The sequence below is a fragment of the Bubalus kerabau genome, chromosome 1 (genome assembly GCF_029407905.1).
Source record: "Bubalus kerabau isolate K-KA32 ecotype Philippines breed swamp buffalo chromosome 1, PCC_UOA_SB_1v2, whole genome shotgun sequence".
NCBI lineage: Eukaryota > Metazoa > Chordata > Mammalia > Artiodactyla > Bovidae > Bubalus > Bubalus kerabau.
Window position 1 is genome coordinate 230,491,245 of NC_073624.1, and position 27,942 is coordinate 230,519,186.

The following is a 27,942-nucleotide window of genomic DNA, read 5'->3' on the forward strand; positions in this document are numbered from 1 at the left end:
GAAGATAGACTTTCATCAGATTCCTGATGTGTGACCTTACAAAGGTTATGTGAATATGTGACCTTACAAAGGTTAAGAGCACTGGTAATTGTGGAAGGAAATTGATCAGATTAGGCCTGGCCATGCCTGCCACCCTCAGTCTTTCTGCCATGGTCACAAAAGGGCTCCAGAAATTCTGCCCATTCCCTGATCCCTGCAAGAGCCCTGGCAGACTGTGGGGCCAAGAAGACTCAAGAAGGCACTCCCTGCCAAGTCACCACCAGACCACCCAGTCTTCATGATATCCATCTCCTCTTAGGGCAAAACAGCAGTTTTATAAGCGCCTGAGTCACATCTCAACTCCATTTCACTGCACTCTGTGACGCAGTCCTCCCAGAACTGAGCCTTGGTCGCACCCTGAAAGGCAGCGCCCAGCTGATCAGGGAATCCTTGGCTCCAGTGGATGCCGGAACCCAGCTGAGAAGGGGTCCCCGCTCAAGTGCGGCAGACAGCCTGGGTCCTCCAGAACAGCTCCAAACATTTCATTCCTGCAGTCCACACCCCACCCCAAGGACAAAAACACACTCAGAAAGACAGGAAGTCTGCAGACAGGACTGAGCACACGTCTGCACATGGGTATGTGTCTGTACAAGGGTCTGGTGTATGCCTACAGGTATCAGGATAGCCTGGTGTGCAAGTGTGTGTGCGCATGTATGTGTGCGGGCAGCCTACTTGTACACAGTCACGGGCCCACCTCCCACACATATGCAGACACCAGCCTGAGCTCGCACATGCCTTCAGCAGCCACACTCCCACCCGAGCCCATGGGCCCAGGCCTCAAACACACACACATAAACCTTTCCATGGGTATGGACCCCGGTCCACACAGATGTCCATATCCAGACCTCACAGGGACACCAGCCAGCCCAAGTCCCACCTGAGCATCCTTACACAGACATATATTTACATACAGCTGATGTGCACACAGCTCCAACCATGTGTACATAAGTGACGCATGTATGCACCTTCGTTCTCATGCAAATCAGCCAACGGACCTCCCCGTGCCACTTGCATCCATCCAGCCCCGCAGGGCACACTTGCATTTTCAGGACTTCCACATAAAGCACACACCAGTACCTTCCCCCAGGGCACATACACATGAACACTTGCACACCTTTTCAGTGCACGCAAGTGTACCACAGAGTCAGTGCTTACACAGCAACACACATCAAAATGCACCCTTGCGTGTGCATATTCAGACCTTACAGCTGCACACACCTGCTTACAGGGTGCCTCTCCCCTGCACTCCTGCTACTATATCAGGGGCCACCCAGGGCACTGGAGCTGCATTGCCCATAGGGCAAACTCTGCCTCCAAACTGTACCCCTACTGTGGGTCTATCTCCAGATGCTTCACAAACCTAGCTGGCGGCACCTGGGAGTGCTCCCTGGACACTCCACAATCCATGGGGCTATCCCAAAGGGCTCTCCTCTCCCTCCCCACCTCCTCCCATCTTTCTCTCCACACCAGTCATCAAAGGCAGGAAATGAGCTCTGAGGCTGGACAACTTTGCCGAGGCACAAGAGCTGGTGCACCCTCACATCACTAGCCCCTGCCTTAGCAGAATCCCCCCTCCCACAGCTCACTGACTGTCTCTCCCCTCCTCCCAACACCCAAGAAGTCTCAACAGTGGCTCAGTTATTAACCCCTGCTGTACCATTGCTCTCACCCTTGGCAGAGCTGGCAGGGGGAAGGTGGGGAGGGGCTGTGCTTATAAAGAGAAGTCGGCCACTCCACACAGCTGCTGTAGGTGCCTTAAGGCAGGAGGAACTACCCAGGAGATGATGAGCTCTCTGTCACCAGAAGTAACCAAGTTGAGGCCAGATGGCCACCTCAAGAAAAAAACTCAACAGAGGATTCCAGCCTTGGACTCAGCTGACTGGGAAAAACCCTTTTAAATCCTGAATTTCTAAGAATCTGTGTGTGCCCAGGTCATGTGCAGTTGTGTGTGTGTGTGTGTGTGTGTTTGCATGCACAGACACTGCCACGCATTGTCAACCCTTCACCTCTACACACACACTCACGCAGCTAGCCTTGGCACATCTTGGCAAACATGTCTGTGCCCAACTCTAGGCACTCTGCACATGCAAGCACCTCCAAGCACATTGTCTCCCTTCCTGTGTGCACGGGAAGCAGTGCAGGTGCCCCCCGCCCATGATGCTGAGCCCCCTGAGCCCTCCAGGACTCTTTGAGCTGCAACTCACTTTCCTAGTTCCTCGAAGAGCTGGTACTCTTCCGTGAAGCGGGTGCAGGTGATGGTGGCCATCCTGGCGCTGGGCGGGCAGGCGAGGCTTGGGGCTGTAGGACCAGGACCGGAGCACTGCTGCTCCCAGAACTAGGGGCCACTCGCCTGCCCGTGCTGCCAAGTGTGAACTGAGAACCGGCTTGACTGACGAGCCCCGGGCTTCTGAGCAGAGCACTGTGGCTGCTCACAGCCTCGCGAGCCTTCGTCAGCATCCAGGTCCCCATGGCAACCACCTCCGAAACGCCCTGTTCCCGTTGCCCCGGTAACTGCCTCCCCAACACCTGCCTGCCTTCCACTGCAAAACCTGCTCCCGGACGCCCTGGCCCTACCAAACACAATACTGCAGGCCTGTGTGGGCCCGGGGGTGGGTGGACCCAGCACCCCCAAGGTGATGGACTTAGGGAGGGGCTGGCAGAAAGGGAAGAGAAACTTAGTCCACAAGTGATCTTCAGTCTTCCCACCACCCCCACTTCTAACTGTGGGGCCCTTGTAACAGACAGGATGGGATTAAGTGGGGCAAAAAGGCAGTTACCATGGTAACGGCCAGTGGGTGCCATGTTCCGGATGGTCCCCAGAAAAGACAGGAAGCAGTTACCCTGGCAACTTCATCTCCTCTGGAGAGACAGGTATTGCCCCGTTGCCCTGGCAACTGCCAGGTTCTAAGGTTTACAGGGAAACGATGGCTAATTCATTGGGATCTCTCTCTCTCTCAGTAGATCCCTGTAGCCTCTGTAACTATCTCTCTGCTCCCTTCTAATTTTTTTTTTCCTCTGCCTCTGTCTTTCTTATTTCGCTCTCTCTCTTTCTGTTCTTTGCCACCTTGTCCATCACACTGGCACTCTAGCTAGGGGCAGAAGTGCCGAGGAGCTATTGGGGTTCTGGAGGGAACACCCCTGGCAGCCCACTCATCCCAGCCCCTCTCAGCTATGACAGTCAGCTGTCCCTCAGGTCCCCTCCGGAGGTCTCTTCCTTAGCCACGCTCTTAGCCCAGGCCCCCCAGAGGGGCCATAGAGATCTGGTCTCCTGGGTCTCATGTCCCAGTTTCTGCTTGTGCTCCACGTCAAGGTGAAAGAGGCGGAAGCAGCAGTGGGGAGGGGAGCATGGCCTGGCTTGGAGGGGAGTGGCCATGGACCTGCCCTAAAATTCTCATTCCCAAATTTTGTGGGCACATTCCCTGCTAATTTCAACTCTTCAGGGTGGTAACCATATCTATGGCCCCAAGATCTCACCCCAAGACCTGGGGGGTTAAGAAGAAAAAGAACTGGCATTTAAAGATCTGAATTCAATTCCAGTCTTAACATATATTGACTGTGTGATGCTGGATAAGTCACAGCCCCTCTCTGAGCCTCTCGCTCCTTTTAGCTGCCACGGGAAAGGAAGGCTGTGAAGACCGAGTAGGCTGAGAGCTGTGGAGGCCTCAGTGAAGTATGTAAACATGAGGCCTCTTTTTAGTTTCTAGAAGCAGCAGAAAGAAGATCTAAAGTGAAACAATGACTACTGCCATCACTGCAGCTTGGACTCAGAATCTCGGACCCTCACACCCACCTCCTCCATTCAAGCTCCCTTTGCAGCCCTCCATGCCAGCACTTGCCCACAATGACCACACAATAAAAGGATCCAGGATCCCAACTCTCTTGGGTTTCTAGCCCAGCCCTCCTTCAGAATCTCCAAATCGCCTTACTGGTCACCTCACTTAGTAGACACATTATCTGCTTGTTGGTAATCCCCAACCCCAGCAGATCCCTAACTATACAACCCTAGGTCCTCTAGGACCCCTGAGGAAATCTGGGTACTCTCCAGTTCTGTCCCTCTTCCTGGGCAAGTCAGGAGTGGGAGAGAATGATGGAGTTGACTCTGATGCAGCCACTTCTTCCCAGGAGAGAAACAGGAGGGAGGAAGAGGGGAAGGAGGGGAGGAGAGTCAGGGAGGAGGGGATAAATGGCTTAGCCACTAATTGCACCATTACCACCTTCAGAAAAAGGAAAAACCACTCAGTTTTGTTTCTGTGCACAATATGCTTCCCGCTTTGCCGCCAACGTTGCAATTCAGAGGCAGAGAAGAGAGGCCTTTGCTCAGGGCCTGCACAGCTGGTGGGTAGTGGGCAGGGCACAGAATATACATCTAAAGGCTAGAAGTGATTGCAGGTGAGCTGAAGAAAGGCTGCACCGCCACCCCCGTATCCCAGACCTGCTAGCCTGTCCCCAGGAGGAGACTGCTTCCACACGCAAAAGCACTGGAACCATCCTTAGCGACCACTGAGGGCACCTGAGTCATTGCCCAGAGGAGAGGAGAGGCAGCGTTGGGCAGTGGTTAGAGTGACTTCATGACCTACAGGCTGTGACTGGGGATGAGTAGCCTAGCTTCTCTGTGCCTTGATTTCTTAATCTGCAAAATAGAGCTAACATGCCCCAGCTCCAAGGCTGTTCTAAGGATTAAATGAGATGAGCACAGTGTCTGACATGCTGTAAATGCTCAAAAGATGGGAAATGATTCTTAGGAAGAAATTCAAAAGTCACTCCCTCTTCATACTGCTCCCTCTGAATCATGGAAGAACACATCACACATCACTCCAGGTGCCATTCTCTGAGTTCCCACTGGAGCTGAGCTCAGGTTTGGACATCACCTTGCCTGTCCTGGTTTGCAGCATTCCTGCAGAACAAAGGACTGGGGCAGGAGAACAGGCCCAGCATGTCAGGTACTAACTAATAACGCTGCTTTAGAAATTAACAAACAGGACAAAAGGGAATTGTGCCCTGAGGTTGTATTAATGGGGGTCTAATGTTCTGAATAAAGGAGGTGATAGTCCAGCTTGGCTTCTAGCTGACCTGAGCCTCTCCCTTCTCCTCACTCCTTCCTTGCTCCCCTTGAGCCCTTCCTTCTCAGGTATCCCTGTCTTTTCTCTTCCTTTTTATCCCTTTTCCAAGTTCCTGTCTCCCGTCCTCTCTTTCTGTCAGTTTCATTTGGTTTCTTCCTCCCCGTGCTGGCCTGGACCCTGTGCACACGGTCCTAGGGGATGGGCAGGACCCAGGCTGTAGGGTCCTGATGCTGCGGAGATGACTGGAGAGGATGGAGAGGGAGGAAGAAAATGGAGAAGAGGAAAAGGTCTCCTTGGCAACTCCTTGTTATACACACACACACACACACACACACACACCTCCGAACTTTTAAAGGCCTCGAACATGGGTGTGGGCACTGCCTCAGACAGGCAACCCCCATCCTGACGGTAACTGCCACCCTGCCGAGGAGACACGACTGCTAATTCACTGCTTCCCCTGTGCCCAAGAGGCTGGTAGCTGTGCCCAGTGGTGGTGGACAGCGAGGAGCCAGCCCTGCCTGCGTGGTGCTGAGCGCACAAGACTGATTGCATCAGGGGGACTGTTTCTGCCAGACTCCCCATTCCCCAGGGAAGCGGCAGGCAGGAGAGCCCGCATGTGCGCCCCCCCAGCTGCAACTTGCATGCAGCACACAAGAGCAGGCCTGCTTGCCACAGCCTGGTGGCCAGGGGTGGATGCTCTGGAGGGTGCTGAGCTTGGCTCCTACATGCTAGGGTAGGGAACAGGAACACAGGCTGTACATGGGGAGCAGGGCCAAATTCCTGGGTCACAGCAGTGGGTGACAGCTGACTCATGTGCACCTTCCAGAGCCCCTACATGAGCTCACATGCACATGCCCGAGTGCCTCAGGGTCCTGCAGGGCCTGGGCAGGCACCATAGAAAACGTGCCATCCACATGGTCCCCGTGAGGCCTGTCCCATTAAGGGCAGTGAGCATGGGGTCAGAATCAGTGGAAAGTGGGCCAAGAGAGCAATGAGCCTACAGAGGGTCTGGGTGGAGAGTGATCTGGTTTGTTAACTGCAGTGAGTAATGCCAGCCTCGCACGCAGAAGGGAGAGGAGGCAGGGGTCAGGCCCTGTGCCTTGAGGTGTCCCACAGAGGTGGCACTCCTTGCAGGGGAGAGGGAAGCAGGGAACCAAGAGACAGAGGACAACAGCTACTGGGCCCAGGTTTGCACAGCACAACCTGCGGCTTGAGGACCCAAGTTCTAGTCCTGCCGTTGGCAGTGAGTGCTTATGGCAGTTCTTTCCCACTGAGACCTCCGTTTCTTCCTGAGAAATGTAAAGACAAGATGTTCCTTCACTGACTCCAAGGACATGAAAAATAGTTCTTTCCACTTTAGAGCCAAGCCCTGTGCTAAGCACTTTACATATTGCACTATTTTTATACCTCACAACAAATGTCCATGAGATTGGTACAATCATCGCCTGCTTTGCAGAGATGTGGCAAGACCTACTAGTCGAGGATCTATTTGACTTCAGCACCCCTGCCCTGTTTGTAGGACTTCACTAGGGCTGGACAGGCCCAGAGTCAGCCCCATCCCCTTATAGACAGGGGACTAAGGCCCAGAGAGAGGAAGCCGCCTTCATGCAGTCGCCAAAGTCAGGAGCTGTCAGGATGACAATCCAGAACACCTGACTCCCACCACAGTGCTCCTTCCCTTATCCTCCTCTGCCCTCCTCTTTCCTGCAGTCAGGGCTACTTGCCTAGGTCCCAAGGTGCCCAACAGGCACCAACAGAAAGGAGGACATGGTGCCAAGGCCCAGCAGGGGATGTGCCCAGAGCCCTGCTCCTCCAGCCAGGTTGGGGTTCTCTCCTGGCTCCCAGGGGCCTGGTCATCCCTGCCCAGGATGCCACGGACAGGGCGCAGCTTGGACAGGGCCGGCCCTGGCTCTGACCCACCTGGCTGGCAGATCTGTGGCTGTTTGGTCCAGTCAAGGGGAAAAGAGGGGAACTGTCTGGCATCTCTGGGCCCCACTCCCCCCAGATCTATGACCAGGGACCAGAGCTGCCTCTGGTCTGCCCACCCTTCTACCCCTCCCTGCCACAGGTGCTGCAAGAATCTGCCTGGGAATGCCATTCAGAGGCCTGACACAGAATCCAGACCCAGGTGCCCTGGCTGCAGGGGAAGATAGGAGCCATAGGGAGTAGGAGGAAGGGGACTGGGCAACATGCTCCTCGCTGGGCAGAGCAGAAGCCATGACAAGCAGGTTGAGCCTCTCATCACATTGCCCTGAGCCCTGAGTTCCTCCTTATCCTGAGACCCTCCACCAGTCCCAGGCCCCAGTCAGCTACCAGCACCCTGGTTAGGTAGGCTTGGGGTCTGCTGGGCCATGGACAGAGTCACAGGCTGAACTTGAGTGGGGCTCCTGGCCTGTTTGCTGGTTTCTGGGTTGGGCAGGAGACTGAGGCTGATGAGCTCTAGGCTGGGTTGAAGATAAGATTGGTTCTCCTTCTCAGGGCAGTAGGAGTGGGCACCAGCCCCAAGCCCCCGTCCCAGGTGGGGCCTGCATGTTTAGGGCCCAGTGGGCCACAGAGGGGATGCCTTGATGCCTAGGAACAAGTAGAAATAGGCCTTTTATGGTCCTGCACTTGTGGCCTCCAAAGGCAGAGAAGTAGGGCTGGTTGAAGCTGGAGGCGGGGCTGCTCAGACAGAGCCAACTCAGCACACACGAGAGGCCTCTGCTCAGCTGGTGTGAGCCTGGGGCAGCAGGGGAGTCCTGGCTCCATGCCACTCTGGAAGGGCCCAGCCCACACAACTGGGACAAGGGTCCTGCAGAGCCGCAATATCTCAGGTAAGTGGCAGACCACAGATGAGCCAGCCCTGGGGAATGCTGGACCTGGGACTGCAGAGTTCCCCTCCAGAACAGGCGGAAACGCTGAGAGTGGCTGGAACCCAGAGGCTTCAGCTGGTCGTGGCCCCTGATTCATCACGACCCAGGCATTGACAATCTGGAGACAGAGAAGGGTTCTGGTTGAGGGAAGCCAGAATAGGGAAACGAGAGCAGGGTTGGGGGGAAGGGGCCCAGAACATGGAGGTCACCTCCACTGTGCAGCCGCAGCCAGACCGTCACTCCTGGGCTCAGCCACACTGCAGTAGGCCTGCCACCCTGCCACCAAGTCTTGAGGCCCGCTCACTGCACCGCACCCACCCCACCCCACCCCACCCCACCCGTCCCGCTCATCCACATGCTGACGAGTCCTAACAGGCCTCCTTTGCCAGAGACAAAAATAACTATTTTCAAAATTCACAGCAGGGCTTTCGCCTACACACACTGCACGGACTGGAAGCTGAAGGGAGATATGCAGAACGCAGTGTGCAGATAGAGGCCGCTACCCAGCCAGCGAGCCCTGAAACCCCCACGCCCTCCTCCCCACCGCCCAGCCCGTGTCCCCCAACATATACACACGCCCAGTGGTGCCCAGAACACCTAGGGGGAGGGTTCTCAGTTCATTCGCTGTACACAAGGACGGTGAGGTCCAGAGGGGGCCCGAGGCCACACAGAGGATCTGGAGCAGGCCTGGGCCAGAACCCATATGTTTTGTCCCCTGGACAATACCCAGGACAATGGTGAGCTCACACCTGGCCCAGGACACACATGCACACACCCACGCCAGCTCACAACAGCACTGCAGCCCTTGCTTCTGTGTTTCTGCCTTTTAATCAAGTTCACGGGTTCCTCTACAACCATTACTGCAGCCGGTTCTCTACAGGCCTGTGAGGTAGGCAGAGCCAGGGCTAATATTCCCTTGTGCAGGTGTGGAATTCGAGGCCCAGGAAAGAGGACTGGGCCCAAGGTCAGAGCAGAACCCAGATGCTCTGATGGTTGGTGTGGGGCTCTTTGCACAGTTGCTTCCACTACTTTAGATCCTGCAGCAGCTAACAGCCAGGCCCAGTCCTCCCCTTCCCTCCCAGGAAGGGGAGCTCACCACCACCAGTCTGTCCCCAGGACTGGCCCAGGTCTCGTGAGGAACCAGGAAGGTCCCAGGTCCCTGCACCTCCAACCTCAGTACTCAGAGCATGGCTTCAGACAGAGGTCAAGATCATGATGCCGCAGCTCGGGTCCATGCCTGGAGCTGCCTCTGGGTGGCCCCTCACCCAGGAAGTACCACAAAGGTTCAGGGTTCAAGAGTAAGGCCTTAAGTGAGCTAGGCAGTGACAAAGTTGGTGGGAACTTCACCGTGGTCCCAGGCACCGATCCACACCACAGAGTGACAAAGTCATTAGAGCTCATTCTCCAGATGAGGGAAATGAGGCTCAGAGAGCTCATGCAGGTCACCCAAGGTCACAGAGCAAGTCAACAGAGAGGCAGGACTGGGACCCTGGGCATCCCAGTCTTGTTTATTCTCCCCCAAGCCCCAAACCAAGCTACCCACCCTTCAACTGAGAGACTGTATGACCTCCATTTCCCTGAAGAGGAGGACTTGACTGGAAGCCCCTCCCTGGTGAGGAACAGGGCCAGCTTGCATGGGAAAGTATCTCAGCCCCACCCATCAGATCCGATGGGACATCAGTCTGGTGTTGAGTTTACGGAAAAAGGATCTCAGCTTGCAAATCTTGCATTTTTTCTTGCGTCGCCCCCTGGACTGGCTTCGAGCCCTGCCTTCCTCCTCTTCTTCATCTTCTTCCTCATCACTGGCCCAAGGCCCCCATGCACCCCCATTAAAGTCAGGATGGGCCCTGGGATTCTCAGCTGGGTATCGCACGGGGATAGCTGTGCGGTTATAGTCCACCAAGCGGGCCAGCAGGGCTCGGACCACATCCGGCCGCTGGCCAGCGAGGTCCTCCCGTTCGTAGGGGTCAGCACTGATGTTGAACAGCCACACGGCCTGGCGGGCACTGGCCATCCTCTCCAGGTTCCACCAACTGCCAGGGAAGGCGGCCAGCGTCTGGGGTGGGATCCAGTCGCCATAGCCAGGGTCTCCGGTCAGCAGCTTCCACTCGCCCACGCGGATGGCGGCCTGCACGGCGGTATTCCAAATGCCGAAGCCGCCCTCGAGGGAGCCGTGCCGGGCATGGTTGTAGAGCGGGTCAATGTTGTGCAGAATCTCTGTGCGCGGTGAGGCCCGGCCCTCGCTGATGGCTGGCCACACGTCATAACCATCCAGCCCATCAGCTGCCGAGGCAGTGCCCCCCGCCAGAGCCACCAGGGTTGGGTACCAGTCAGTGATGTGCACCAGTGCCCGGCTTGTCCGTCGCTTTCTCTTGAGCAGGGGGCTGTGAACAAAGCCCAGGCCCCGCACACCCCCTTCCCAGTAAGTGCCCTTGCGTCCTCGCAGCGGCCAGTTACTGCCCCCCGAGAAGGTCTGGCCGCCGTTGTCACTGGAGAAGATGATGACGCTGTTGTTGTAGAAACCGTGGCGCTTGAGGGCCCAGGTGATGTTGCGCACGGCCTCATCCATGCAGGTCACCATGGCCGCGTACTTCCTCCGCGCCACATTGCCCATGGTGCGGTAGCGGTACAGGTACTCACGCGGGGACTGCAGAGGCGTGTGCACCGCCTGGAAGGCTACGTAGAGGAAGAGGGGCCGCCGGGGGCTGTGGCTGGCTAGGATGCGGCTGACGCGCTGGGCGTAGAGCAGAGTGGAGTACTGGCCGCTGAGCCCCCAGGCCACACTCTCACCCTCATGCAGGTCGAAGCCGCACACCCCGGGGCCGTCGCAGTTGTCATAGGTGTAGTAGTCCACGTTCCCTGTGAGCGAGCCCAGGAAGGTGTCAAAGCCCCGGCGCGTGGGCAAGCACTCCTTCCGGTAGAAGCCCAGGTGCCACTTGCCCACCATATGGGTAGAGTAGCCCAGCTCCTGAAGCTTCTGGGGCAGTGTCACCTGGTCCAGGGGCAGGCAGTTGGGCTGCCGAGGGCGGATGATGGAGTGCTGAAGTCCTGTGTGGATCTGGTATCTGGCGGGAAGAGGGGAGGACACAGAAATCCCTGGTGAGGCAGAAACCACTGTTCTGGCTCCCCAACCTCCAACACTCACTCCGAGGTGGGCTCAGGTGCCAGCACTACCGGCAAGAAAAGTAAAGTAACCAGTGCTGTGCTGTGCTTAGTTGCTCAGTCATGTCTGGCTCTTTGCAACCCCATGGACTGTAGCCTGCCAGGCTCCTCTGTCCATGGGGATTCTCCAGGCAAGAATACTGGAATGGGTTGTCATGCCCTCCTCCAGGGGATCTTCCCAACCCAGGAATCGAACCCAGGTCTCTCGCATTACAGGCAGATTCTTTACCAACTGAGCCATCAGGGAAGCCCAACAATACTGGGACGAGTAGCCTATCCCTTCTCCAGGGGATCTTCCCAACCCAGGAACTGAACCAGGGTCTCCTGCATTGCAGGAGGATTCTTTATCAGATGAGCTACCAGGGAAGCCCAGTAGCTGTTATCAAATGTGCCCAGCACTTCAAATGCATTAACTCACTGAACCCTCAAAATCAACTGAAGCAGGTATTTGTCATCTTACAGATGAGGAGGTTGGAGCCCAGAGAGGTTAAGCCACTCAAGCAGTATCACACAGCTAGGAAGTTGGGGAGTTAAGAGTTGAACCCAAGCTAATCATGACAACAACAATAACAAAGGCTGGTGCCAAGCACTTGTTGTATGCTCAGTATTGCGGTGCTACGCCCTTTATAGGAATTATCTCACTAAATCCTCACTTTAACCTAGGGGGTGCCTATCATTATTATTTCCATCTCCCAAATAAGAAAATGGAGGCTCAGTAAATTAAATCATTTAACCAGCAAGTCACACAATTAGTAATTAGAATTGGGATTTGTATCCCCAACAGTTTGACTCCAGATTTCAGAGTCCCTACATTCTAAGCCCCCTAACTTGTCATGGGGTCTAGAGCAAATCCTACTCTCCTAAGAAAACTCCTATTCACTCTTAAAAGTCCAGCCCAAATGTTACCATCACTATAAACATTCTCACTCAAAGAATGAGCCACTTTTGCTGCTGGGTTCTTACAGCATTAAGTACAAACCTTCACTGGTTCAACTTAGCCATAGGATTCTACTTGGCTGTACATACATGTTCTTGGGCCCAATGATATTTAATGAGACTGCCCCTTACTCCTCTTTGTATTCCTAGTGCTCCGGAGATGTTTCAAGGACACTTAATTACTTATGAAATAAATGAATGAAGAATGACACTCAAAGGATTTTAGAACCAGAGGGACTCAAATCATTTTCTAGTTTATTCATCTCAACTTAAAAAGAAATTAAGGTTCAGAGGAAGGGAAAGACTTCGTTTAAGTTCACTCAGTGGTCAGGAGCAGAGCCAGGACTTGAACATAAAGCCAATCAGAGTCCCCAAACACAGACCCTTTTCTGGTAAATTAGGCCACCACTTCTTTCCCCCATGGAGGCCCCAGTTAGCTCATGTGAGGAGTGAGCTGGTTGGAATGGAACACATGTAAAAACCTTCCAGCTCCCAAATGTTATGAGACCAGTTCTCAGGTGCCTGCCTGCAAGTTTATGTGGCCCTGAGATCCAGGTCACTCACAGGCTAACGCCCTGAGGCAGGAGCAAACGGTGAGCAGAACTCTTCATTCCCCATTTATTCATTTCTATCCCATTTCTTCTTCTGTGGTCAAGGCGCCCATGTTATCTGCTTAGAGTGTTGCCTTCACTCAAGCTTACAAGCCCCAGACTAAGTAAGAAGCCTGGAACTTCACAAGTGTATTAGAACCCCACACCTTTTTCTCACTCCCAGGCATCCAAGTTAAGCCAGTCATGACCTAAATTCCTGATACCTTTAAGCTGGTCACTGGGGTGCATTTTTCTGTTTTGGTTTCCTTATCGTAAAGCTGTTTTGGTTGTCAGCTATTATTAGCTACTACTGCCATTTTTAACACTATAGGCTGCATACACTATTTCACTTACTTTGCCTAAGTAACCTACAGTGAAGACTGTTATTACCTCCATTCCACTGACGATAAAACTGAGGCTCCCAAGAGTGCAGCAACAGGCCCAAGTTCAAGACGGCTGGCAAGCAGGAGCGCTGAGCTTTGAGCCCAGGTCTCACACTCAAAATCTATCAGTGATGTGGCCTCTGCAGACCCTGGGTTAAGCTAATGAATGATTAGATTTGATACAAGAAGTACCCAAGGGCCCCGAGTGGCAGCAGGCCTCTTTTTCGCAGAGGCTGGACACTATAGAACCCTGCTTGGTAAAGTGGGTGGGCCAGCTAAGAGTCACTAGTCTGTCTTCAAGTGAGTAACATGGGAAACTGGCTCTCTCCAGCTTTACCAAACACGGCTGAATGCACTAACAAACACTAATGAGAGTAGTCAGCATCAGTCAGATGGAGCCAGCTAGCTGCAGGGGGCGGAGGGCAGACACTGCCCGGCCATGCTCAGCTAATTTTGCAGATGGGGGTGGGGGGGTGGGGAGGTGGCAGGGCTGGAACGCTGCCCTGCATGCTGCTCATTCCCCTGCTTAAACCAAAAGTCATCTCTTGGAGAGAAATGCTAACTTGTCCACCACTCTTGGGAATGCAGATTCCTCCTCCCTCTTCTGGAAGCCGGCTAACATTGGGTCTTTACTGTCAGCCCTCACCCCCAACTCATACACTCGTGCCCCTTCCTCTTTCCGATTCTCTCTCTCAGTTCCTAGAGCTAAATGCTAAGTGCCAGGTTGAAGAAAGAAAAGGCACCTATTTGATTCCCAGTTCCAGGGCCCCTCTAAGCACCTGGCTTCTCAGCCTTCTCTCCTACCCATCCCGAAGCTGGGCACAGGCACGGAGTTTGGCCCTCCCTGATTCTGTGACTCAGTTTCTCCCATCCAGGAAACAGGAAGACTATGGCTCTGGTTTCTGAGATCACGCTAGTGGCTTCTGGATGGAATTTGGGAGAAAGCACGCCTTGGACCCCATCCAAGGAGGATTAGCTTCAGCCTTGCCAAAGGATTTTCTCCTAAGTGGCCAGAGTTTGCCTTCCACACACCCACCTCCTGTTTCCCTGCTCTATTAATCCTGTAATCCTACCACCTTGCCTGTGGACAACTCCTTATGGAGAAAGCAGCACGTCTCCTTGGGGCTCCCAGCCAACTTGGGAGGATTTTACAGATGCAAAAACAGAGGCTTTGAGAAATGAAGTAACTAGCCTAAGGCTACACAGGTCAGGCATCCTGTGTGTGCCTTTCTCCTCCACCTATCCATTCCTTGGCTTCCTCCCAATGTCATTATTAAACAATTTGGAGGCCCTAATCCTTCCAGTAACATAGAGGCTGCCATTTATTGATAAGCAAGCAACCTATATGCAACTGGTTCCATCCTCACCACTCTTTTTCAAGATTAAAAACTGTTCTTCACCCCATTTTATGGACAAGAAAACTGAGGCTTAGAGAAGTTACATATCCTGCTCAGGGCCTCAGGGTATGTAAATATTAACAGAAGCAACATTCAAACCTAGATGTCAGAGGCTTCCATGTTCCTCTAACAAAGAGATGATTAGATGTCTCCTTCACATGGTGTGGAGTCTGAATGTCCTAGAACATCAGAGGGAGAAGATCCCCAAAGATGATCCAATCCATTCAGTGTACAGGTAGGGAAACCGAAGCCTGGAAAGGGCAAAGCTTTACTAATGATCACACAGTCAACTGGAGACAGAATTGGCTGTGAGCCGGGGCTTCCCAGCTCCCAGTGGTGTAAATGTCAGTACAAAGTGAAACCTACAGCTGGGTTTATTTGGGGCTTGGACCGGCATCAGTGGCTTGGGTCATGCTTACCTGCCGGTGAGAAGTTGGCTCCGTGAAGGCGTGCAGATGGGCTGGATATAATAATTCTCCAACTTGACACCCTCGGCTGCCAGGCGGTCCAGCGTGGGGGTTTCGATATCTGAGCCATGATAGCCCACGTCGTGGTAGCCCTGGTCGTCGGTGAGGATGAATATGATGTGGGGAGGCTGCGGTGGAGCAGCCGAGGGGTGCTCCACGCCAGCCTCCGCGGGCGCGTCGGCCACCAAGCTCGGCTTGGCCCAGTCCCAGGACAGGTAGCCGAAGCCGAGCAGGCTGACTAGTGAGAAGCCGGTGAGGGCTTGCATCGCCATGCCGGCCCGTGCGTCCCGGCGCGCAGCGCTCCCAGGGCCGCACCGCCTCGCGCGCCCAGGGCGCACGGCCCGCACGCCCGCCGGCCGACTGGCCCGGACGCTGCTAGAGCGCTCAGCGTCCCCGGGGGGCGACCCAGCGGCCGGTCCGGGACTGGCTGGACGATGACGCCGAACCTGCGCGGCCGCAGCGGGGCGCTCTGAGGAGGTCAGGCCCACGACCAGCAGTCTCCCGCCGCCCCAGCGCCCGCCCTGCGCCGCTCGTGTCCCTCTCCCCTAGTTCAGCCAGGCCAGCCTGAGACACGGTGTGGCGGCTTCCAAAAAGTGCTCTCGACCATTCTCTGACTCCCCTCTTCGTTCTAGCCCTTGATTTCTCCCGCCTCCTAATTTCTCTCGCCTCTGCTTTCCCTTTCTCCTCCTCCCGACCCTCCAGCCCCCTGCCCGGCCTCTCGCCCCGCCCGGAGTCGGGAGAACTGTCGGCTCCCCTTAGGGAGGTGGGCAGGACCCCAGAGGAGAAGGGGAGGGAGGCACGGGTTGGGCGGGTCTGTGGGGGACACCGCGGGAGAGAATGAGAAAAAGTTGTAACATCTGCCGGGGCCGAGCCCCAGGTGGAGGGGCGGGGCGTCCAGCGGCGGCTCCGCCCCCGGGCGAGAAGCCCAGGCCGACTGGGCCCTCTGGCTCCAGCCTCCGCCCTGGCCCAGACTGGGGAAAGGAGGGAGGGGGGCTGCTTGGAATTCGATGGAATAGCTCTGGAATGGCCTGGTCAGACATTCCTCGATCATGGAGTCTTAGCTTATCCGAGCGCCAGTCCTGGAAGGGATGTGCATCATTTTCTATTCCAACCCGGTCAGCCCACCACTGGAGACACTGAGGCCTGGACATGGCCAGAAACTCGTCTAAATCACAAACAAATTGGTGGCTTCTTCTCTGGGGCTCACAGTGGCTGTCTGAAGTAGCAGTAGAGACAGCAGTGGAGAATAGGGAAGGCTTTGCCACTTACTAGGGTCTGGAAATCGGGAAACTAGGTGCTGGCCTTGCAGGCTTACCTCTCTCTTCAACCTCTACCCCTCCTCATTCTTCAGTTGACAGCTAGACTGGCAGCACTAGTATCCAGAGGACAGGCGCTGTTGTACACATCTCATAATCCCCAGGCTCCAGAAGCTCCATCAGTACGGGTATCGCTGGGATGAACAAGTGAATGGGCCTCGAGGGTCACCCAGGCCAGTTCCCATTCAGAAAATCTCTGTACCAGGAGAGGCAAGCTTGGGGGACTCCTGGGCCAGGCAAGTATCACACATGAGTCAAGCAGAGAGGCTGCTGTGTTGCCAGAGAAAGGCAGGGGCCGCACGGGGCAAAGGACCTCAGCCTTGAGTCCAGCTGACATTCGTTATGCAAGAATTGTGGACCAGTGTTTCCAGATCTTCTGATTTTCTAAGAACACCCAAATCTAGATTGTTATGAGAAATATTCCGATTGTTAAGAGCTAGTAACTCATTTAAAGCCAAATCAAAGCACTGTACAGGCCAAATCAAACCTATCAGGAGGGACTGCCCTGGTGGTCCCGTGGTTGGGAGCCTGCCTGCCAATGCAGGGGACATGGGTTCAATCCCTTGCCCAGGAACTAAGGTCCCACATGCTGTAGGAAAACTAAGCCTTTGTGCCACAACTAATGAGCCCGTGCTCTAGAGCCCACAAGCTGCAAGAAGAGAAGCCCCCACAATGAGAAGCCCAGGCACCACGAAGAAGAGTAGCGCCCGCTTGCTGCAACTAGAGAAAACCTGGGAACAGCAACAAATACCCAGTAGAGTCAGAAATAATTAATTAATTATTTAAAAACGAGAAAGAAAAGATTTGCATACTGCTGTCTAAAGCTACTTCCAGCTCTTCAAGGACTGGTTCCCATCAGTTTTAAAAAAAAGTATCAGGAATATTTTAGGCCATGGGGTGTCTGTTTGCAACTTCCACTCTGCATCATTGTTTTCCAGATTTTAACAAGGCTGTATTTTTTAATGGGATAACTGAATTAAACAAAACTAGTTAGTGTTTCTTTTTTTTTTTCTTGTTTTTACTACCAGAACTTCGGTCTTTAATATGCTGATCTCCAAAAGTTGTTTTTCCCAATTTTATGTAACCAAGGACCCTCTTTTTCACAGAGCTCCTCTAAGAGCCAGTGTTTTAGGAACTTTGACATACAAAGACTGCCCAGGTGGGTCTTCTCTCTCAGCATCTTTCCCCTGCCAATATTCTGCTGTGATCCCTTCTCTTTTCTTTAAAACCACTGTGTGTGGGGAAAGAAACCAGACCTCCAAAATAGCAGCCCAAAGTGAATCTGCATTTCGAAATGAGGGCTGCGTGGGGCTGGCCACTCCTGTTTGCTCAAAGCCCCATATTTAGGATGACCAGATTTATCAGAAGGGAAAACTGAGCCTGTTGTTCTGGCAGAAGAAATGTTGAGGACAGACAGGAAAAATACAGCCTCCTGAGGGGAATGCTGCTAAAATGGTGCTTCCGGAGGCTTCAGCCTGAGGCTGTCCAGGATGTCAAAGTGGGACAGGTCACAGGAGGTCAGATGGACTTGGGTTTTGCATTTTTTGCATTGTCTGTCCCAGACCTGGGTTCTTGGTTCCTGAACTGACCAAGTTCCTCCTGAGAAATGGCACAAGGAGAAACAGCAAGGGGGATGGGGTGGGGATGCAACCTTGAAGAGACAGATCCAAGGAGGCCAGCTCACAGGCTGCGGATCTCTGTGGGGTTGCCATAGGGACAAGACGAGCAGAATTTCTGAGAGTTCAAGACCATGGACTCTGATATCACGCTGCTGCTGCTGCTGCTGCTGCTGCTGCTGCTGCGTCGCATCAGTCGTGTCCGACTCTGTGCGACCCCAGAGACAGCAGCCCACCAAGCTCCCACATCCCTGGGATTCTTTGAGTTCAAATCCTAACACTTATTTGGGGTTAGGCCTTGGGCGAATTACTTGGCCTCCCTCAGCCTCAATTTCTTCATCTGTAAAATGGGAAGATAATATAAACACAATACAACACAGTGCTTAGTAAATGCCTAGCACACAGTAAGCACTCGATGAATGTCAGTGGTTCTGATGATCTCTGTGCTTCTGAGAGAAAAGATTGAGTCCTGTGGGTGCAAGTTACTGGAAAACAGATTTCAGGCCAATTTGAGGGATTACTTTTGTAGGAAATCTGGCAGCTTGCTTAATAAAAGGATGGCAGTGATGGGTGAATCACCATGTGAAGAGAAGTGGGTGGACTCTTGTTCCCCAATATTCACATTTCTTTTAAGAGTCCCTTAGTAATCACTGAAACCCACAGTGGCTTCAGAGGCTTCCATCCTTGCTTCTGATATTCTAGAGAAATAAACCCTGACCCTCAAACTCTTCCTTTAATGCCATTATACAACTGGGTCAGGGTGCAACATTGAAACTAGACATTTCTAAAGGCTCAGGGATGACAAGGGGGGAGCTTAACACACAGAGTAATGTGAATCCAGGTCATGTCGCTTTCAGAAGGTGGCTCACTCTTCTCTTTGTGTTCTCTACCATGCGCCTACCTGCCCTCTTCCCTAGGACAATGTCCATCAGCGCTACCCCCATCCAGGTAGACTCTCAAGAACTCCAAGATGTCTCAAGCTCAGACCCAAGAAGTAAGGCTCAGAGAAACAGAAGTTCCCTCTCCAGCTAAACCAGCCTTTGCAGTTTCTAGTTGAGAAGATAAGATGATTGACAGCAGAAATATTCACAGGGGAAATCTGCTCCCCCATTCCCATAGGAGCACACCTACCCCATCAACCCCAAAGGACAGCTATATGAAAACCCTACCAGAAGCCTAACACCCGCACATGAAATGCAGATCAGATGTGGCAGGCGTGTAGTGGCGTTACTTGTGTCGGAGATTTCCATTGATAAAATCAGACTTCAAAAAGCTCCGGGCTCCTCATTATTGGAACCACACAACAGCGGGGGAAAGTGCCCGTCTGTCCAGGAGGTAATAGGAAAGATTCCTGAACTAAAATGGGGAGCAAAACTGAAGGGCTTTGGAAGTTCTTTCCAATTTGAGATTGTTATACTTCTAACTCTTTGTCTCCATAAAATTTAGGATGTCAAGATATAAAGGTGAAAAACAGGTGAGTCTTTTTTCGTGGCTGTGTCTTTCATTGCTGTGCGTGGTATATGTGTGTGTGCATTTGTGTAGGGGTGTGTGTATGTGCGTAGGTGTGTGTGTATTACTGTAGGGGGGATGTGTGCATGTGTGTAGGTGTGTATGTTATGTTTAGCCATTTTTGAACTAAAATTACCTTAGTACAGATATCATTTCCTTCTGATTTAATTGACCTTGGCAAAGATCTTATGCACAGATTATGCATGCTGTCATCCTCTGCAGCTCAGTTTGTCTATGCTGGACCAAATCAAGGATCTAAAAGAAAACATAGGAGGCCTCTGGATAGACAAAAATGTCACAGAGCTCAATCCTTTAACTTGGAGCAAAGCTCCTCAGGCCTTCCTCACTCCAAGCCTGCTGACTCTGACTTCACACACAGTTCTTACAAGGCTAATGATTTCATTTGTCAGCCCAAGTATATTGGGAGCAGCTCGGAAGGAATACATAAGAAGGTGGCAAGAGGCACCTGCCTGTTTCATAGTTATACAGTTTCATAGTGAAAACATTAAGGAGAAATAAAGGAATACACATAAAATCAGCCTGATAAATTCCACAAGCCTGAGAGTTTGGAGCCATTTGATGCAGAAACAAAGAGCCATATCCACCCAAACAGAATCAAGGGCATCACCAAATCACAGCTGAGCACAGAAGTAATGATGGGTTGTCCTCCAGAGTGTCAATCCTGTTCAGGATCCTATTTTTAAGAAAGCTAGGGAAGGCATCAACTATTTTTTCCCATCCACAGAATGGTTACTATGACAAGTTCATGGTGTAAGCTCAGCCTCAGTTTGTAGATGATCCTCCCGGAAGTTGCAGGCTCAGGAGGCACCGCCTTCTGTAGTAGTTCCATGGTGATGAGGGTGCTGCACAGCTGTGATGCTGGAGGTCAGGCTCAGCAACCAGGGGCCAGTATAGCTCATCCGCTTCCTGCCTCCTCCTCACAACTCTCAGATGCCAGCATTATGATCCCTGCACTTCGAGCCCCATAAGCCTCTGTAGCTTGAGAGGGTGTGTGGCACTCATCCAGGAAGCTGGTGGGAGCACGGAATTCCACTCTAGGGGCTGTTTCTGATAGTTGGCATTGTTCAGTGACCACTGGTTCTTGCTTTAACCCCTATGTGGTCAACTAGTGCATCATTAACTATAATTCGTTAGTGTTAATGGTAAGGTCAAAGGTGTCTAAGAAAGCCAAGCTGGCTACCATAGGAAAATGTATTGCCAGGGCCCCAGTGAAGTGTGTGTGTAAGGAGTTCAGGTAAAGACTAGCCTGCCCACGTGAGCCAGTCTCCCCGGTGGGCAGGCTGAGGGGCAGCTGAGGCCTGGTTCTTGCTGGATATTACTCTATTGGGGCAAAATGGTTCTGGGAGGAAAAGTGCTTTCCTCCTTCATGCTAGGGCACCCCCTTTAGCATTTCCGGGGGAGATACATTCCCCCAACCCCTGCTTCCAGGACTTCCTGGTGGTCTAGCTGAGCGCCCCTTGCCTGTCAAGATCCTGTGTTAGACATCTGAGCCTGGAGTGGCAAGAGCCCATGCGCCCAAAGCCCCTTGCTTTTAACCCTTCACAGGGCCCCAGCCCGGGGCATTTCAATGGCTCCTTTCTCTGGCGCTCAATGAAACATTCTTCCGAGCAGATTATTGAAAGCAGAGCTCTGGGTACACAATGGGCGCTCTGTGCTCACAGTCGCTGCCCAATCTGTTTGCCCAGCCCGACTGTGGCCTTGCCTCTCCGCACACTCCCCACCCTCCACCACCCGACCCCGGCCCCACCTCGAGGCCAGCTCAAAGGGAGGCCATATGAAAGGACTTGTTCTCCACCTTCTCAGAAGTTCCCGCCGTGGCATCTGCCAGCCTGGGGAGAAATTAGTCTAACGGGTCCCAGGTCTGCCTCCAGCCCATCCGTCCATCTTTCTATCTGGGGTTCCTCTCACTTTGATGTCCAGAGGCTTCTGTCCTCACTGATCAGCTGAAGTTTCTCTTTCTCCCACATACACACACAGATATGCACATGTGCACACACATATGCACACACCAGATGGGACTTTCCAAGAAAGAGGTGAAGTCTCAGAGAATCAGATAGAGAGTGGGGGCCAAAGACTCAGTCAAATTGGGGGGTTCCTGAAACAGAGGATGCCAGGCTGCCCACCAGTGCTGCCGCCCCCTCCTCCCACCCCAGGGCCCCATGTTCCTTGCAAGTTCAGGAAAGGCAAGAGCATTCAGGTTAAAGGTAAGATGCCAAAGCCAGATTGCCTGTGTTCCAGCCCAGCGCTGCCATTTGCTAGCTGTGTGACTTAGTGATCTGAGTTAACCTCTCAGTACCCCGGTTTTCTTATGTGTAGGATGCAAATAATAATAGTACCCACCTCACAAGGCTATTGTCAGGATTATAACAGACAAGCCAAGTAAAACTCTTAGCACAGTGCCTGGTGCATAATAAGCTCTCGAGAATGGATGGCTATTGTTATTATTGTTACTATACTTAGATTCTATTGTCATTATATTTAGAGTCTATTCCTACAAGTATACAGCCTCAGGGACAAAAATCCACGTTCTCTCTAAGTCAAGTCATTCCTCTCCTCCAAAACGTTCAATGGCTACCCACTGACTGCAGTAAAAAAAAAAAAAAATCCAGCCCCTTGGTCCAGCACTTAGGGGGAGAACTTTGATTTCCTCCTACATCATAGTCACTGGATACATGGAAGGTAAATGAGTACTAGCACCATATTTCAGTTGTCATCATCTATTGTACTACTTGGAGAAACTGGCTTTTAGCCCAAATTTATAAGGAGACTCTGCCTGGGGTGGGGGGAACCCTAAATGATTACCAGTTTGAAGTTCAGAAGTTAGAATAATAATAGCTTGCATTTATTAAACATCTGCTATGTGCCTGGTACCATGCATGACACTTTACATCCATTATCTCACAATTCTCATGCAGTCCTAAGTGAAGTGAAGTGAAGTCGCTCAGTCGTGTCCGACTCTTTGCGATCCCATGGACTATAGCCTACCAGATTCCTCCATCCATGGGATTTTCCAGGCAAGAATACTGGAGTGAGTTGCCATTTCCTCCTCCAGGAGATCTTCCCATGCAGTCCTATGATGTAGGTAAAATTATTACCATCATCTTACAGATGGAGAAACTTGAGAAGTAAAGAAAAGAGTGGCTCAGACAGTAAAGAATTCTCCTGCAACGCGGGAGACCTGGGTTCTATCCCTGGGTTGGGAAGATCCCCTGGAGAAGGGCATTGCAGCCCACTCCAGTGTTCTTGCCTGGAGAATCCCATGGATGGAAGAGCCTGTCAGGCTACCATCCATGGGGTCACAAAGAGCTGGACATGACTGAGTGACTAAGCACAGCGCAGCACAAGTCTTTTGCTCAGGGTCATACAGCTGGGAAGTGTCAGGATTTGAAGCTAGGTCTAAAATCTAATGACTGCTGTCCATTCTCCCTCCCGTTAAAGACATTAGGTCCATCTATAATGTCTTCACTACCATTTTCCCCTTTGCACTTGAGTGGTCAAACGTCAACTCTCCCAGTGTATTGGAATGCTCTGGTGGTCCCAAGGGCTCTGGGAGGTCTGAATGGGCCTGGAAATGTCACAGATACATACTCTAGTAGGCTCTCTCACACTAGCATCCTAGGTGGGTCTGGCTCCTGAAGGACTTCACCCCTCAGGCCTCAAGCGGGAAGGGAACCACCTGGCAAGCCTGCTCTCAAGCCTGTTCCCTGCCCTCAAACCCCTGTCTTTGAGGCCCCACAACCAGCTCCAGTAGCTTCAGGATGTCCCAAAGCCCTTCAAGGCACAGGCTTCCCCTGGCTGTCTATCTTCTCAGACCCAGATGTCACCTGTCAGCTCTGCTTCCCTGTGAAACAAGAGTCAGCCTCTCAGGGCAGCAATCTTGCTGGGTTTTTTCTTTTCGGGGACAGCACAGCACAGCCCCCGCTGCCTCCTGGCCTTGGCTAGACAGCTCGAAGGCAGGAATGCTCACTAATGACAGGGACAAGGCTTGCCTCCGTTCCCATAGCAACTTCTGCGCTCTACTTAGTCAATCACTTTTTGAAGCTCCTGCTGGTGTGAAGTTATTTTGCAAAGAAATGCTTAACTCTTATCCAGGAACTGTGCTTTGGGTCTTCAGATCCTTCCAGGTCCCTTATAAAGTTGATTTTCTCTTTCCTCCCTTTGTTGAAGTCCTTTCATCTTTAAAGCTCAGCTTCAAATCCCACCTCTTCTAAGAGACCTTTCCAGATCCCCACACCCCTCCCTTCCCCATGTGGAGTCAATCTCTTGCTCCCCACACTCCCCTGGGGCGTGTTTATGGCTTTATTAGATCACAGCCTGCCTGTTTCACAGTTATTTATGTGTCTCCTTCTGAGCCCCTGGTGAGTGATCAGCCCATAGTAGGTGCTAAACAAACATTTGTTTGAATTTATTTGAATTTCCCTTTCAGGGTTTTTAAAAAATTACTATTATTAACAGTACAGGCCATTACTAATAATCCCTTATGCTTGTAAAATTATTTACAGTTTATATATAGCTTCATGCTTGAGGGCACTGCTTTAAACCCCAGCCCCACCCTTGCTAGCTAGCTGTGTGACAGCATACAAGCCTTGGAACAGCTCTCAACCATCAGTAAAATGGATTGTTGTAAATATTAAAGTAAACGCGTAAAAGGTTTACTTAGCACAGGGCCTAGTGATGCCTCAATAAATGTTAGCTATTATTATTTTTGTGGGCTCATTTGGACCCCACAAAAGCACTAGGAAGGACACACAAAAAGACTGAGGCTCAGAGAGGGAAAGAGTTGCCCAAATGTTCAGACATCAGTTGAGTTCTGTGGTGGGCACCTGCTGCCTGCCTTGAAGCCATTTTCCCCTCTCCTGGAGCCAGAACCCAGATTTTCCTTTGCACAACTGCTCCTCAAAAAAAAAAAAAATTATTTTTGTTTTTTTAAAACATGACTTCCTTGGTGGTCCAGTGGTTAAGAATCTTTCTTCCAGTGCAGGGGACTCAGGTTCAAACTCTGATTGAGGAACTAAGATCCCACATGCCATGGGACAACTAAGCCTGTGAGCCATAACTACAGAGCCCATGGGCTGTAAAGCCCCGGGGCCACAACTGGGAAGAAGCCCATGCATCACAATGCAGATCCCTTGTGAAGCAGCTAAGACCCAACACAGCATCTCTTCCCCGCCAAAAAAAAATTTTAAGTTAAAAAAAAAAAGAACTACTCTTCCCCACTGGTGGGTAAACTCCAGGGGCAGGCTTGCATAATCAGAGCATCAGATGTTCCCCCTGCCACAGGGATAGACAAGGGATCCAAGTCTGTCCAGCGAGACTTGATCCTTAGATTTTCATTTGAGTTTTTGAGAATATAGTCTTTTTTCTGCTGGACTGTAAGCCTGGACCTGCCTGGGGCTGACCCTAACAGAGAGGAAAGCTAAGTGCAGGGGCAGAGGCAGATGGATCCATGGTAACAGCATCTGAGCATATGAATCCTGAAGCCAGAACCACCCTTGGACGTGAGTGATGTGATCCATACGGTCCTCCTGGTGCCAGTTTGCGTTGATGTCTGTCACTTGCGTCTGAACAAGTACCGGCTACCGCTCCTCCACACAGAGGTCAAGGATCTCTTCATCCCATTCATTCACTTGAACACTTATTGAGCACCAACTGTGTAACCTTCACTCAATTGGCCTGAGGCTACAGGGGTGGACAGGACAAAACGATCTGGCCCTCTGGGAGTAAGTAGTCTATTGTCTTCCCACTTCATGTATGACTGAGACTCAGAGAGGGGGACGCCCCAAAGTATGTGCTGTTCAAGATGATTTAGAGGGTCAGGGTCCTGTGTGAAGTTAGGCAGGGGCTGAGGCAGGCAGCTGGGACCAGTCAGTTACCAGCAGGACTGGTTTAGGGAGTCATGACTTTCTGCTCATCCTGGGTCAAAGCAGGAAGGTTCTGGGCTGGACCTCAAGTTGAATTTAGAGGCTGAAGTTCTAGTCCCCTGTGTTCAGAGATCCAGGCAGGGGACAGTTTCCTGGGAGTAGTGTGGCTCTGAAGTCTGAGTTGGGGGGATTTGACTCCCACTCTCTTGGTTTAATGGACAACCTCTTCTTTTGAGCTGGAACTCTGATTGTTAAAGGTGCTCCAGCATCAAGATTATCTTGGTAGGATAAATCTGGGAGGAGGCTTCTTCTCCCAGGAGTTTTCACCACACTTTTCAAAGGGAAGGGCCCTGCTTTCCAGACAAAGCTGAGGCTAGTTTTTCTACTTGATTTGATGACTCACGCCTGGGAAAACCCAGTCTCTCCAGGGCTGGGCCCCTCGGGGAGACTTCGATGTCTAGATGCTTAATTTGCACTCAGTTTGTTTTATCTGTCTCTGGCTCATCTGTGTGTGACATGGGGTCTGGCACATAGTAGATGAATAAGTTTTTCTCAAATGAATGTTTGTGGGATTTTTTTAAGACTGAGCTAGTGCCTGTTCTGAGGCAGATGGACCATAAAACTAGTACAGCATAAGCTTCAGGATCCCTTGCTGGCATGAGCCCTTCCCTAATCTCCAGGAGGGGCCCTGGCCATGTGTTCACATGGTCATGTGCTTCTGTGAAATTTGCACAAGTCATTTTAACTGCAATGGGTTGAGATCACTGACTCCACTCTGACCTCCTTCCTCGCTGTCATATTTTCCTTGTTTCAGGATGGCCATGGCGTTTTGGGGTCTGGCTAAAGGGAAGATGAATTGGGGAAATATTTAGTCTGCATGAGTGGCTGTATAGGTTCCATGTACAGTTAAGTCAGCTGTGTTGGTATTGAAATGTCTTTGGGACCCTCTTTCTGTCCATGGAGGCCATTCACCTGTCCAGATGTACAGGCTCAGACCTCACACAGTGATGTGAACGTGTCCCCCGGTATCTGGCCACAAAACTATGTCTTAGAGAAGAGAAACAGTTTGAAATCTAAAGGGCCAGAAACTAGGCTGTGGAAAATTCTTCCAATTACGCCTGGCCAATTGTTAAGCAGAAGGATTTAATGCTCAGAGATACTTAGACAAAATGGAAAGTATTTCTTGTCAGGAATATTCTTTGTAATACAGTTCATACAATTAGAAATGTACCATAAACTTTTATTTCCTTTTTAAAAAATTTTATTGGAGCATAGTTGTTTTACAAGGTTGCGTCAGTTTCTGCTGTACAGCAAAGTGAATTAGCAATAGGTATACATATTTCCTCTCTTTTTGGGTTTCATTCCCATTTAGGTCACCACAGAACACTGAGTAGAGTTCCCTGTGCTACACAATAGGTTCTCATATGAAGAATAGTATGGATGTTCCTTAAAAAACTAAAAATAGAACTACCATATGACCCAGCAATCCCACTCCTGGGCATACACCCAGAGAAAACCATAATTCCAAAAGACATGCACCCCAGAGTTTATTGCAGCCTTATTTACAATAGCAAGGACATGAAAGCAACCTAAAAGTCCATGAACAGAGGAACGGATGAGGAAGATGTGGCACATATATACAATGGGATTTTACTCAGCCATGAATAAAAAGGGACGAAATTGTGCCATTTGCAGAGATGTCGATGGACCTTTTATTTCCTTTTGATGATTATCCTGTTGTCAATGAGTCAAATGGTGTCCCTCCAAAAGGATATGTTGAAGCCCTGAAGGCAATGGCACTCCACTCTAGTACCCTTGCCTGGAAAATCCCATGGACGGAGGAGCCTGGTGGGCTGCAGTCCATGGGGTCGCTAAGGGTTGGACACGACTGAGCGACTTCACTTTCACTTTTCACTTTCATCCGTTGGAGAAGGAAATGGCAATCCACTCCAGTGTTCTTGCCTGGAGAATCCCAGGGACGGGGGAGCCTGGTGGGCTGCCGTCTATGGGGTCGCACAGAGTCGGACACGACTGAAGTGACTTAGCCGTAGCAGTAACCCCCAGTACCTCAGAATGTCACCTAATTTGGAAAAGGGGTCTTTATAGGGGTTCTCAAGTTAAAATTAGGTCAGTAGGATGGGACCTACCCCAGTATGACCAGTGTTCTTATACAAAGGGGAAGTTGGATACAGAGACACAAAGGGAAGACCCCACGTAAAGATGAAGGCAGACATTGGAGTGAAGCATCTGCAAGACAATGAACACAGAAGATTGTCAGCAGAGCACCAGGAGCCAAAAGAGAGACCTGGGCAGATTCTCCTTTGTGGCCCTCAGCAGGATCAACCCTGATGACACCTTGATTCAGACTTCTGGCCTCCAGAAATGGGAGGCAATAATACATTTCTGGCATGTAAGCCACCCAATATGTGGCGCTTTGTTATGGCAGCCCTTGTGTCATATGAATTAAGACACACGTGGAATAGAATTGGACAGAAGACCTGTGTCTCTAGGCCACCAACCTGGAGCAGTACCACAGTCAGTGAGTACATCCTGTGTGAAGTCCTGTGTTTTATGCATTCCAACTATCAGAAATTAAAAAGAAAAATGCGGGGGACTTCCCTGGTGATCCAGTGGTTAAGAATCTACCTTCCACTGCAGGAGACGCAGGTTTGATCACAGTCCATGGGGTCACAAAGAGTCGGACACAACTGAGCGACTTCAATGTCAATGTCA

General features: G+C 51.6%; 2 protein-coding genes across 2 annotated transcripts in view; both read right to left on the bottom strand.

The window, feature by feature from the left end:
- CAMK2A (calcium/calmodulin dependent protein kinase II alpha) overlaps positions 1–2,305 on the bottom strand; it is a 64,465-nt gene extending 62,160 nt beyond the window's left edge. Inside the window, exon 1 of the mRNA XM_055558572.1 lies at positions 2,244–2,305. Coding sequence (XP_055414547.1) covers positions 2,244–2,305 — 62 coding nt within the window. The remainder of the gene's footprint in view (positions 1–2,243) is intronic.
- A 6,458-nt stretch (positions 2,306–8,763) lies between these two features.
- On the bottom strand, positions 8,764–15,698 carry ARSI (arylsulfatase family member I). The gene is made up of 2 exons (XM_055566806.1): positions 14,839–15,698; positions 8,764–11,016 (listed from the first exon to the last, which is right to left on the bottom strand). The coding sequence occupies exons 1-2, from the start codon at positions 15,156–15,158 to the stop codon at positions 9,612–9,614; spliced, it is 1,725 nt and encodes a 574-aa protein (XP_055422781.1). The 5' UTR covers positions 15,159–15,698; the 3' UTR covers positions 8,764–9,611.
- Positions 15,699–27,942: the final 12,244 nt, after the last annotated feature.

What these genes read in the sequence shown, in the direction of transcription:
- ARSI (XM_055566806.1), bottom strand. Translation starts at nt 15,158, where the DNA reads ATGGCGATGCAAGCCCTCACCGGCTTCTCACTAGTCAGCCTGCTCGGC. An exon ending in AGCCAACTTCTCACCGGCAG is followed by an intron (nt 11,017 to 14,838) that starts GTAAGCATGACC and finishes TCTTCCCGCCAG; the next exon opens with ATACCAGATCCACACAGGAC.